This window comes from Falco punctatus (genome assembly GCF_963210335.1).
Source record: "Falco punctatus genome assembly, chromosome: 8".
NCBI lineage: Eukaryota > Metazoa > Chordata > Aves > Falconiformes > Falconidae > Falco > Falco punctatus.
In genome coordinates, this window is record NC_137588.1 from 11,286,409 (window position 1) to 11,299,314 (window position 12,906).

At 43.6% G+C, this 12,906-nt stretch overlaps 1 protein-coding gene across 15 annotated transcripts in view; it reads right to left on the reverse strand.

The window, feature by feature from the left end:
• Positions 1-12,906, reverse strand: part of UNC80 (unc-80 homolog, NALCN channel complex subunit) — a 140,975-nt gene that overhangs the window by 4,322 nt on the left and 123,747 nt on the right. For 10 of the 15 annotated variants that reach the window (XM_080398337.1, XM_080398336.1, XM_080398331.1 and 7 more), the window contains 6 exons: positions 12,493-12,672; positions 10,391-10,529; positions 8,296-8,352; positions 2,086-2,167; positions 1,487-1,598; positions 57-268 (listed from right to left, as the gene is read on the reverse strand). In XM_080398337.1, coding sequence (XP_080254463.1) covers positions 57-268; positions 1,487-1,598; positions 2,086-2,167; positions 8,296-8,352; positions 10,391-10,529; positions 12,493-12,672 — 782 coding nt within the window. Of the gene's footprint in view, positions 1-56; positions 269-1,486; positions 1,599-2,085; positions 2,168-8,295; positions 8,353-10,390; positions 10,530-12,492; positions 12,673-12,906 lie in introns of those variants that run through there. The other 5 variants (XM_080398332.1, XM_080398327.1, XM_080398340.1 and 2 more) reach the window with 2 other exon arrangements.

Below are 12,906 nucleotides of genomic sequence, written 5' to 3' on the forward strand. Positions count from 1 at the left end.
GCAACTGTGATGAAGCAGCAGGTAGACACAAATGATAAAATCATCAATCACGTTACCTGAGCGGTCTGGCTGTGGAGATCAGCTACAACGATGGCAGGTGAGGAAGTCAGCACAGGTTTGCTGAGCGGTTCCTGCTTGCTGGTCGCCTGGGGGCTGCTGTGGCTGCAGCCCTGCTGCGGGGCTGCTGGAGCCGAGGACGGGTCCCCTGGGGAGGCTGTTGTTGCCTCAGGCTGGGCTTCAGTGAAAGTCACCGACCGCTTCTGCTCCGCTGAAGGGTACAAAGCCCAGAAAATTTAATATTAAAATGCTACAAATTGGGAAGGAAAACACAACAAGAAAAGAAGAGAATCTCTGGAAACGAAGGCAGGATTCATGATTCATTCCATCTTTATAAGCTGTCTAATTGGAGTCCAGTCTAAAGCCTTTTACCCTGGGCTTCCTCTAAAGCCGCAGCAAGAGTCGGGGATCACCTGAAGAAGACTCACCCTACCTATCCTTGTCATGACTTGGTGAGATAAATACCACCCATAACATCTTTCCATCCCAGCAGAACATACTGGATTGAATTCCCATGCGAGTTAGTCATTTTTGCCTTCAACTAGGAAAGGAAATATGGAGATGCAAAGGGCAAAAGGAAATGCAAATATATAAGGGAATTGCCCAAGGTTTTGCAGGAAATCTGAGAAAAGAAATAGGACAGCTGATTGCCCCCCATTCCTGCAGACTAAGTCCACTATTTGGGAATAACAGACCAGCACAGGTTGAAGAGAGCTAGACTGAAATGTCACAGTAAACCCGATACCCCTGCTCCTACTCTTACTTATTTGGGATCAATTTTTATGTTTCAGACATCTCCAGCAGTGCTGTTGCCCCAGCACAGTCCTGGCTGGGTGGTTAGAAACCCAGAAAGTTCGCAAGCAACCTTTGCTCTGCCAGGTGTTTCCTCCAAGGTTAACTGCTGGCTTCAGATGGTACGGAATACAAACTCCTGCTCTGCTTGGCACTGCTGACTCCTGGAAACATACGGCATGGACTAGAACAGTCCTATTTTCATTTCCATATGCAACCTTTAAAACTCTGCACTGCTTACAAATGATGGGAAATTTCCTTCTTTCTGTTACTCTCTACAGCAGCTTCAGGTTTTGCACATCTGGAGGTTGCGGACAAGGCATCCTGAATAGAGGATTCTATTATAGCTATTCATTTCTATATCTATTCAACTCTCTGCACCTCTAGGAGACATCATAATTCACTGTCCATGTGCAGTTCTACCTTGAAAGCCTTTGGAGAAATGATCAAAGTGTTTTGAGGGGGTGATTTTCTGGTAGGATATCCACTTAGTAGGAAAAAGGATAAAACTGTGAGGACTTCACTTTAATATAGGCTACTAACAACATACTAACTCTAATTTCAGCTGAAACAATGACATAGTATTTTCTGCTTTCAAATATGAAGTGCTGGTTCTGGAAATGCAGCGCTGCCCTACCGCCAGGTTTTGGTTTTGGCTGGATGCTCCGCCTCGTGGTTGAAAGTCGAGCTCCGTGACGGCTACGAGGTTCGGTTTGAGTTTTCTGACGTGACAGCAGTGGTCGCCGAAGCTAAAAGTTGGAAGAAAGAGTTAGGCTGATGTATGTTCACACGTTACGCAATTTCTCTGTAAGGAGAACAGATCGTCATTGTCTATTCCTCTAAATGTTCATTCCCTCTACTTTTAGCAGATACATGTTTTAAGGTTTCCATGGCTCAGACATCTTCTTCATATGAGCTTCTGCGGTTTGTGCCTATTCAGTTTCAGTACTGTATGTAATACAATGCAGACCGTGTTTGTTTAAAACAAAACAAAAAGCCTGCAGAGGAAGAGATTGGGGAATTCAAAAGAACGTGCACCTCCTCCCTTACGGATTTGTCAGGTCTTACAGCTCCAACTTGTGCTACGGTTCCCACTAACTCAGTGGGCTGTGCTAGTATATCACAAATCAGGTAAAAGGGACATGTCACAACCACAAATCGTTTCGAAACAGATGAGAAAAACCAAGCCAACTCAAACAGCAGGAGAGAAGGCTTGTTCGCTCCCCATGTTCTCACCTGCCGTAAGCCTCTCTTCCGCCCCAGGGGCTGCTGCAGAAGAAGGTTCTGCTGTCCTGGCTCACTCTGCACGCTTGCCACCCTGTTAGACGTTGACAGCATTAGGCCAAGCACAGAAGCACCCGATATAACTAGTAGGTGTCCTGGCAATTGTGACTAAAATAAATAAATAAATAAATAAATAAACCAACCACTAATGGCACAGTCACTTCAAAGAGCAACACTGTCTTTGAAGGATGGGGGGGACGTGTCTGTTGGGTTGTGGCTTCCGGGGCTTAGGAAAGGGTGGGAGGTGGAGTCATGGCATTCAGGACTTGGCCACGCACAGGTAGCATCCAAATATAAATAACTGCAGATTTCAGTTTTCAGTCATTGATTGATGCATCCCACTGAGCAACACTCACTTCTCTGCATCCTTTGCCACATCAATTAAGGCAAGAATATCAGCTTCCTAGCTCAAAAGCTTTCTTATTTGCTTTCCTTTTTCAAGGACAATATTGTAAAAGCTACTTTTTTTTTCCTCCCAAATAGACTCCACAGCCTCATCACCATTTTGTCTTCTGGTTTTAATTTCAATTTAAGTCAACAAACAAAAAAAACAAACACAAAGTGACAAAGGATCCATTCACATAATGGATGCATGAGTTATGTGAACAAGGCCCCGCACTCAACACTTGCAGCCTTAAGTCTTTTTGCGGCTAACAAACAAAAAAGACAAGTAAACATAAATTACATATTATATATATACATAAACACAGCTTTTTAGTTTTTAATATCTTGGCACAAAATATCTGAAAATCTGCAGTAAAAGAATCTTTAGCAATAAAACATACTCAGCTACATACAATCTCATTCTACTATTCAACTGACCATTTAATCTCCTTAAAAATATCACCCTCCCCTCGTTTGTATCAAAACACTGTACTCCTCCAAACAGTTAAAAATTGGTCATTTAGCAGACAGCGGTCACAAAACATTTTATCTGAATGAACTACGTCTGAGAGGAATATGGTTACAACAGCAACTAACATTTAGGATGGACGACTTCTAAACCAGGCAGCTGCTTATTTGGGGCAGACTGGAATCCACTAAGCCACACATCCTATTTAAGCAACTTCCAGCTATATCTGGTATGCATTGTTGACGATTCAGTATTACAAACCATTTTGCCTTCGGCCTGCATTAATCTAAAGGAAAATGACATTCTTTTCTCTAGATGTTTTCCTTTTATCTCCCTGGAGCTGCTCTGTACCACCAACAGAGTGAAGGTTTTATCTCTTGACCTTACAGGAGCGGAGGAAGAAGACAAACCTGAGGACATGGAGGATGTCTATGGAGAGGTTTAAAAAGTTCTGTCTCCTGAACAGGTCATTCTTTAGTGTGGCAGAAGTTATTTGCCCTTAGAAGGTTTGGTGGAACAGAACATGAGAACTTCCTGATCTGCTCTGGGTCACAGTCGGGTTACCTGACCTGAAAGTCCTATTCCTCCCTGCCTTACCAGTGTAAACTATGGCCACACTTTGCACTAAACCATACGCGTGCGTTTCTGCCAGCTCTACTGGGGAGACAATGGGCAACTCCAAGGAGAGAGACAGCTTAAGACCCTGAAGCTGTTTCTCCTCTGATTGTCTGACCACAGCCTAATAATCCTAGGCATGCCCTCAGCAATCTCACCACAGCTGCAGTGGTTTGGGAAAAAAGGAAAAGCTTCTGCAAACTCAAAGCCAGGACAAACAAGATACGTTTGAGTCCTTTTCTCCCTCAGACAGCAATTCTGAATGAGATCACCAGTCTCTGGAACATCTTTTCCAGCTTTTACGTAGGGTATTGAGATGATTTACACACAAAGCATCCTAAACATCATGCAAACGCCCGCCTATGGATAAGCAGAGTCTCAGAGTTACTTCCTGTTGGTAGGACGGTATTCCTGACCCAGACAATGACTGCAGCACACATGACTGGTAGGTTCAGAAGCAACACAGCATTCCTTATTAATGCAAAGAGACTGCAATTAAATTAGCCTTTAGGTCTGTGATCCAGACTACCTGAAATTACAGCTTGTAGACTTTCTTAATCTTCTCTAGGATTACATAAAAACTTACCCCTCTGAATTTTAAGAAGTTTTTAGAGTAGTCACCAGTATGTGAATTAAGTAGGAATTAGCTGAAGAAAGTCTTGAAAAAATAGTTTTCTATTGGACTGGCTTTTGAGAATACTGCTACAATTTCTGATGAAGGAACAGTAATTCTTAGTTCTGTGAGTGAGGCGACGTAAATATCTGTAGCAGAAAGACTACAGTTATGGTCAGCACGAAACACTGTTCGTAGTGGTGAAACAAACTCATTTCACGTGCATCATGAAAATGCTTTGAAAAAGTTGTTAGGAAAAGGGAGTACATGGACTGCATGCGGGCACAGAGGCTATACATGAGGAAAAACCCAATTCCCATGAAGTAATATGTGCACTGAAGACAAACAATAGGGTGACCAAAAGAAAGGCTGGACTTCGTGTCTTCCTGCTGGAGTCTGGGATTTTCAGCCTGGCTTATATCATAAGTGAAATGAGTTTAGTGAGCTGGTGGATGTTTGTTTCCTTTACCAAATCATTACACAAATTGGTATAATTTGCGATGATCTTATGAGCTGAAATTGCAGATATCTATTGCAGGCAAATGGTGGACCCGAGAGCAGCTGAGTTTTGCAGAACTGCCCTCAAAACCAGCACAGTTCTGCTGTGGCTGTCTCTTTGCCTTCTATCCCCAAATTCTGAAGAAGGCAAGAGAGAGAGAATTGTAAAGACTGAAAATTTCAGATGAGTGGCTGAATTTTCACATATAACCTTTCACTTCATGAGGGTTTGTGAGGGTTTCTTTTCACATTGAAGAACAGCACTACTGATCTTGTTTCCGTGAAAATTAGAGTGGCAGGCAGACTGCTGGCTCCGTGTAGCCCTCCCTCCTCCTTTTCTGCCTCTCCTTGTTTACCAGACCTGACCAGCAGTATACTGTTTTTCTGGCAGCCTGTGGGACCCAACCGAGGAACACAGAATCAAATGCCATTTCAGCTGACAGTATGTTTCCCTCCTGTGGCAATGTGATCAATAAGAAGGGGGTTTCTGCAGTACATAAGCCAGATTACTTTGGGAATAACAAAAGATAAGTTTTTCCTGCCCACACAAAGATGCTCTGTCACTCTCTGAGTATCTCTGTCAGGAGTATCTTCACAATCATGTTACTCCCATTACATAGTTAGGGCAGAGACAGGTGAGCAAATGATCAAACCAAACCAACTTCGTGGAAGCATGTTGCCAGCACTACAAGAAATGACAGCCAGTGCAGTCACACAGTGGGGGCTAAAAGAAATGTTGTCAGGTTGGCAGTTATAATAAGTGATGCTCACGAATTACAAGAAACCATGCAGCCAAAAATATAAGAAAAAAAAGAAAGAACAAAGAAGAAAGCAAAACAGAGACAAAGGAAGCAAGGAGTTTAAATGTCGCTTTAAAAAGGTGTACATGCTTGCCACACCATTATGATAGAACATACACACTTTGTGTCCCAAGACATCTGAGTGAGAGGGTTGGTGGACAAAGGCCAGTGGAGAACGGGTTAAAATGTAGAGGAACTCCAGCTCTTGTATTCCCAGACACATCCTTGCCCAGCTAGTGTTAAATCTGCTGTGCGTGCCCTGGCAATGTGAACTCACCCTGATTTTCCCCATTAGGCACCATTAAGCTAAGGTAGGCACAATGACAAACATTAAAGGGAAACGTGTTTGTGCAACAGATTTCCATTACAGTGACTTCTTGTTCTTCCTTTTTGCTTTGGGAAAATATCCTCTCCTCTCAGATTATAACCACAACAAATCACAATGCTAGACACATATGCTCCTCAGCCCTGTACCCGGTGCTATCTGTTTACTTCTGAGCACTTAAATGCTACCCGCTTCCTGTCTTCCCTGCTTTTCTACATGACTGGCTCTAAGTGCCGTAGAACAAAGGGAAAGAAACTTTATTCTTTTTTGTGTTTGTCACTATTTATTTAATTTATTTAAAGCTCCTACCTTCCATAGGGGTCTAGCCTCCATATGATTTATTTCTATAAAGAAATATAAATAAAGTCAGTTATGACTAAGCATCGGCTTTGGAATGCAGAAGAGAATCCTAAACAGTTATCATCGTGCTCCAGCTGAAATCAAAGTTAAGAAAAACTCGAGTCTTCCTTATGCAAAACTAACACTCCTGATATAAAACCACATTAACTGTCGCATGAACCCCACAGCACAACAGGCTCCCACAATGTCTGCTTTATTACTTCTGTCCTTTAGAGGAGGAATCCAATTTGCACATTCAACAATGCACTTGAAATATCTTTTCTTCCTCACAGAACTCTAAACTAGCCTTTTTACAAAAAATTGCAGTATTTCCCTGTCTTTGTTCTTTCTAAGACTTTGCAGCCGTGATGCCCCTCCCTCAGACATTAGCGCCCGCTCCTTGAAAAGAATAATAAACCTCAAGAGAACTGACTCCCAAGTACATCTGTTAACCTTTTTATCTAAGGAAATCTCTGTACCGTAGAGCATGGTGGAGGATAGTGTCCTGGTCCCCAGTGTGACAGAAATTAGAAGGAACCCACAGTACAGCTGATTACATTTCAGGGTTCAAAATAAATTATTACATTTGAACTCATCCGTTGACTTAGCTGTCTCATAGTCCTCAGCCTCACCACCATTACTAGGAGTGACTCCTCCCCACTTAGCAAGGTCAAAACATTTCAAATTAAACACTGATGTAACCTGGTATCAGGTCATTATGGCTTTAACTCAGATGCAGACCTTCTCCTTTGTCATCCTCCTCAACGGTAGTGAGTTTTTAGCTCTAGGTGAGACACAGCACTTAACTTCTTTGGTTGAGTAATTTCTGTTCTCTTTAGGCCCCAAAACATGCTCGGACGACCAAGCAATCCATTTTACTGTATCACAAAACCAGGTAACAACATTCCTGCCTCTGACAAGAAGCCCATGTCTTTTCCTAACGGCACTTCCACAGCAGTACCAATTAGAGACTGATCTGCCAAAGCAGGATTCACACACACAGAGGACACCACAACTCATGGGATGATCTCAGTGACACCACCAACGATAAACCCTCCATTTGTCAGCCGAGAACGAACAAACGAACAAAGCAGCCTGTCCCCACCCCAAAAAGCCACTACTGACATCTACAACCAAACTAACAGAAATAGAAACCATTCACACAAATGCCTCTCAACGTATCCACATCTTCAGCCGGTGTGGTAGAGTAACAAACCAGTGTTACCCTCTGTGTTGCCAATGTAGGGAGCCATGTTCTTCTGGAAGGAAACAGAGATGCTTTTGGGACTAGTGACAGCTCTCCGACCTCGCAAGGTGTGAGGGGTTGGGAGGCTCGAGCACAGCAGCAGGACAGTAAGGATGATTAACACGACTGAGCTGGCCATTAAAGGTGCAGACCTCCCTTCTAAGCTCTGACCCATTTGGCAGGCATGGCCATAACAGTGTGCACAGGAACTCCCCCGTCCACAGGTAATGGGGAACAGCTAGAACTGAACTCCGGCACTGATGGGGCAGTTTGAAATACATATTAATCGTGATCGCCTGCAAGTTTTCTAAGGCGTCATTTGAGAATTGGAAACACTTTGTAAAAATAATGAGAATTACTGTAAAGCACCCACAAAGCACTATATTCCCCAGGACTTATTATAATTAGTTTTATTAGTGAATGTTAAAGAACACGGCTTGATATTGTTATTAAGTCTTTTGCGGTGACAGCATTGTGAGATGAATGGAAAAACAGATGTCTCTGTTTTATATAAGCCTCTAGACTAATGCTTATAACAGGCTACAGCTAATGCCTCATGGATAATCTTTCTCATGCCTTTCAAGCAATAGCTAAACAAGGGGAAAACCCCGAGGCTAGCCAGCCAGACCGCTATTTTACTTGCTACAGCTTTTTCTTTCCCCTTCCCCTTTAGCCTCCTCAAAGTTACTGGCAATCAAAGCTGAAAACTGAAGGTGGGTTGCTACACCTTTGACTTGCAGGCCTGAATATCAATGAGCCACAAGAGACAAAGATGGAGAGAGCAACAAAAGGTGAGGGGAAGAGACAGAGGAGATTGGAAACGGCTCGTTTCCCAGCACACACACCGACAGACAGGTAGTGTTAACACTGTACCTAGAGAGGCTGCCCTCAGTGGCCAGGCTCGGGGAGTCATCGAGGACATTAGGTTCACTGCAGGAGGGGCAGGGAGATTAAGAATTTAGGGAAAGAAAATGCAAAAAGCATGCGATTGTCTCTGTTTTCAAGGGGAAAATATCAACGGAATAAAAAAGAAGGAAAAAAAAAAAAGGACGGTAACATTAATTGGTCTTGCAGGCTCAACAGCACATGTAAGACTCAGAGGAGCTGAAAGAACATCTGATAACGGGAACAGCCTTTAGAGGGAGTTTACAGTACGTGGAGACTTAATACATCTCTGCTGAGAACTGGGGAGCTGGGAAGTTCAGTAGGATGCGTTTCCACAGGAAATAAGGGCAGGGAACTGTTTTCAAAGCCATTTTCCTGCAGCATTTCCATTTATTTTGGTTCTATTTACTTCCAGCTTCATAGAAAGGTTTTTTCTTCCCCCTTCCTCATGAGCCAGTTCTTCCTGAGGGAGGGCTAATCTATCTCCCGTGAGCTATAGACCACTCTCCTTCTGGTAGGACTCTAAGGACAAACATCTGGAAAACAAGGTCTTTAGTGCAATGAAACTGTAAGTAAACAGCTGGCACGGATCCTGGCAAATGAGTACACAATCACATTGCTTTTCTACGCTTCAGCCATTTGGGCAGGAGCAGCCTTCTCAGCCCATAGGAAAAACATGAAAGAAAGAAGGCAGTCTGCTGGGTTACCAGCAGGAAAGCAATAATAATATTACTTAACGTTAATTAGTTTACACTTGTGAGGCAGTCTGAAAGCCCAGAGACCATCCATAAATAAAAAGGGCATGACGTTGTGGACTATGATTATGCTTGCTGAGCTTGTACTTCCCTACACAGATGAAAAGCGATTCTCCTGGTATACCGTGTACTTAAAAAGTAGAGAGCAAAGCTCTGTTGTAATTAAAGTCTTTTTTTCTCAGCATCACTGTGACTTGGGATTGCACAAAGCAAACATTGCTATCGGTCAACTGTGACTCTTATGAAGCTTATGCATTGAAGATGGTAGTGAAAGATTGAGGAAAATGCAGTCTTGCATATTAAGTTTTCAAGAAACAAAGGGACTGAATCAATTGAGTTCAAAAGTCAAATAAGTTCCTGTAAGCCCTTTTGTGAAAACTCCCAGATAAAAATCTGTGTAACTTCTCTCTTGTAAATCATTTCTCCTATCTCTGCTGGTATGTACTGTTAACAGCTGTTACTTTTCCTTCATGTATTAAGGTTATTTCTTTAATTCCAAGCAAGACTGGGGAGGGAACAACGTTGTTTGATTTTCCAAGGCTGGTCAAGAGATAATGTAGAATTTATTCTTTAAAGGTTCAAAGGAAATAACATAAATCAATCTGTCCATTGTCAGATATCCTTGGATAACTATGTCACAGACAAATAAAACAATAAACATTGCTTACTTTGAAAAAAGATCCCATTTAAATGCAAAACTTCTCTCTACATCTTCTAAAGATGTGTATTTCCCAAATTCCAATCTCTTTCTCACACTCCATGTTAACCAGGAATAAGTTATTTCTATCAAGAAGTATATTTCTAGTTTTAAACAGCATTAAATCTTGTCTTTGAACTTGACATTCAGTTTCTGTGATGAGCTAGCTACTGTTCTAGGAAGTACAAAGGCTACATGGAAGAAAACAAAGTGAATCGAATAGAATGCCTCTTCCCCCCTTTCCAGCTTCTCAGGGTTCCTCCCCACTCCTTACACAGACCGGGTATGGTCCCCTGGTTCAATGCATAACCCCAAAATCACGTGTTTCTTTTTGCTGTCCACCGTAGTAGCAAAGGAAAATAATAGTGCTGAGGGTTTCTGAAGGTATTTAAGAGGAAGGTTTCTGTGGATGGCAGCTTGCTCTTATGGACCTTACACAACACATCATCCTGGAAAATCATTCTTTCCAACCCTGCATCCTTGGTTCAACACGATTTCAGGATGAATAAATTTAGCATCACTATGCTGGCACTGATTCTACTATCCCACGTCTCTGACGTACACATAATATACCTGCACCATTTCTGCTCTTGTGAATATAATGGGAAAGGTGAAAAGTCCATGTTGTTACCTTTGGCTGGGTAACATGCCCACCTCAGCCTGAGGTGCGGACACGCTGGAGAGATGGCTGGAGAACCGCCTCCTCCCAATGGCACCCATAAGGTATGCTTCTTGTTCACTTACCACACTGGGCATGCTCAAGGAGTCATCTAGAAAGAAAGGAAAAACAGGAAAGGAGAGGAAATAACCACCCCAAACCCCACCTACATATTCACGGTTGTCAAGAGATAACAGGATGCCAAAGGTGTACCCAACACTTTACTTACCAAGGCGCCAAGCCTGCAAATTTGAATACTTCCATTAGATTTTACAGTCACAGTTCAGAAAGACATATCCATGAAACCCTGCAGGATGAGGAACTCAGCACACACGGGGAGGGGATTTATGTATGCTTTCTGCTTATATGGCTCTCGAAAATGTGCTTGGGAAACTCAGCTTCCACTAGGGCTTAATTCCTGTGATTAATACGTTGTTTGTTGATATACAGTGTTTTCTGGCATAAAGGTTGTAACTGGACATTTTGCTGTTATGAAATAAACTGCAGCTATGATATAGCAAAGCACATTTACAAAAGTTACAATACTTGACAGCAAAATGCAGAACTGACACCCTTTAACACTCCTCGGGACATGCGTTTTAAAACGTTATCCAAAAAAAAGGACAAATTGACTCTACGTCATACTGCAACTGAGTTACGCACACAGTTGGATTGTGATCAGGACTGCTTGAAATTGTCAGTGCCGTTTCAAATTACCTGAAGTACCTGGAAAGAAATATCTCTTCTGTGGGTTTTGCCATGACAACTTCTAACTACAAATAAATAAATAAAACAAAGGGGAAGTTTTGTGTAATTTTCTCTTTTCTTCTCAACATTTTCCAATTTTGATATACTGAAATATTTTATGGCAGCATTAAGCCAAGGCAGGGCTGAGGTACTACTGCCGTACGCAAATGGGAAGATAGTGCTCAGCGTTCCACACCGTGGCTCATAATTAATCTGAGGCTGAAACCAGAGTTTGCCACAGTGAGTTTCTGAGCAATGTATCAGCAGTACCATGCTGAGCGGATCGTACAATGTTTAATGACGAACCCAGCTAAAATAAAGCTGGGCTGAGCCTGGAAAGTTTCAGGCTGTTCTTTCCCAAAAGGCAATTCTGCTGTAACCACACAGGCCTTTTTTTGAGCCACCCATTTCCACTCCTCATGTTTGCCTTTGGGGAATAGTCAGTAGTCCTCAGATAGAGGAGTGAAGCACCTGAGTTTCAGGCATTGAGGCAACCAACAGTTGCAGCACCAGAAGAGAGTATCCCTGCTAAAGTAGGGAGGAGCCCAAGCCTGATGACGTATGAGCAGAGTTTTCTACCCTGGCTTTCTGTAATGGACAACCCAGAAACAATAGGCAGCTCAGAAACAGAGAGAAGGCAAAATTCCAAGAATAACATGAAACTGTAATGACAAAGCAACATTCAGGTCATTGCAGATTAGTCCCCAAAAGTTTCACCACCCTATTCCTTCTAAACTGGTGCCAGAAAGCCTGGCAACTCCTGAACATGCCTGCCGACCGAAAGGGAGATCAAGCTTTTGTTGTCAGTAGGTTTAAGGCTTAATTTCCTCTGCTAATCGAGTAACACAAACACACAGACATTCCACCCTGCAGAAAGTCACGGCTGGATCCCATGCAGCACAATGACAAGGTATTCCACATCGGAGCACCTGGAGAGAAGTGATGAGCAGGGAGTACTGAGGTCCTGCAGGAACAGGATCCTAACTACAGAGCCTAGGGCCAGGACGCAGGTCAGAGGGGGCTGGTTGCCAAGTGCCTTGCCAGCACTGTGAGGACTGCATCGCAGCCCAGGTCTCACACACCAAAAAATCTGCCAGTGCCCTTCCCTTTCCCCTGCCCAGCGCTCGGGGAACGAGGAGGTGTGTAACGACCCAAGCTTTAGCACCTTGAGCTGTGTAGCGACCACACCGGTTTCTCTGCCTCATGCCTCTGTGGTCTTTTGTTCACACTGGGACAGGGACAACTGCCTTCCCCTCCCAGCCATCCTCTGGGGCATCAAGAAAACATCTTCAGTGTTGGGGGCTTAACTCAAATCAGTAGTCACGTACTTTCTTCATCCTCCTCATCCGTGCGGCTCAACGTGTCCTGCGAGGCCTGCTGGGAAGGCTCGCTGTCCTGCTCCCAGACCGTGCCAGTGCCGGTGTTGGAGCGGGACATGGTGGCCAGGCTCAGGCGGTAAGCGGAGGTGGAGGTCCCCACGGTGCTGACAGATGTCTTCCCTTGGTAAGCTGCACGAGAGTGGGAAAACCAAACCCGAGTCAGCGATGGCACCGGAAATCAAAACCCAGCCAAGCATCCCTGTCACGTCAGGCACCGGGTTGTGCCCAGACTAGTGGGGCAGGGGTGATAAACCAGACACAGCTGCCCCAGCCCACCTCAGCTCTCCAAAATCTCTGCCCATTTCTCTTACGCAGTCTGGTTTTCTCCCTTAACCTTGGCGCCATATTTTCCAGATCAGCTTC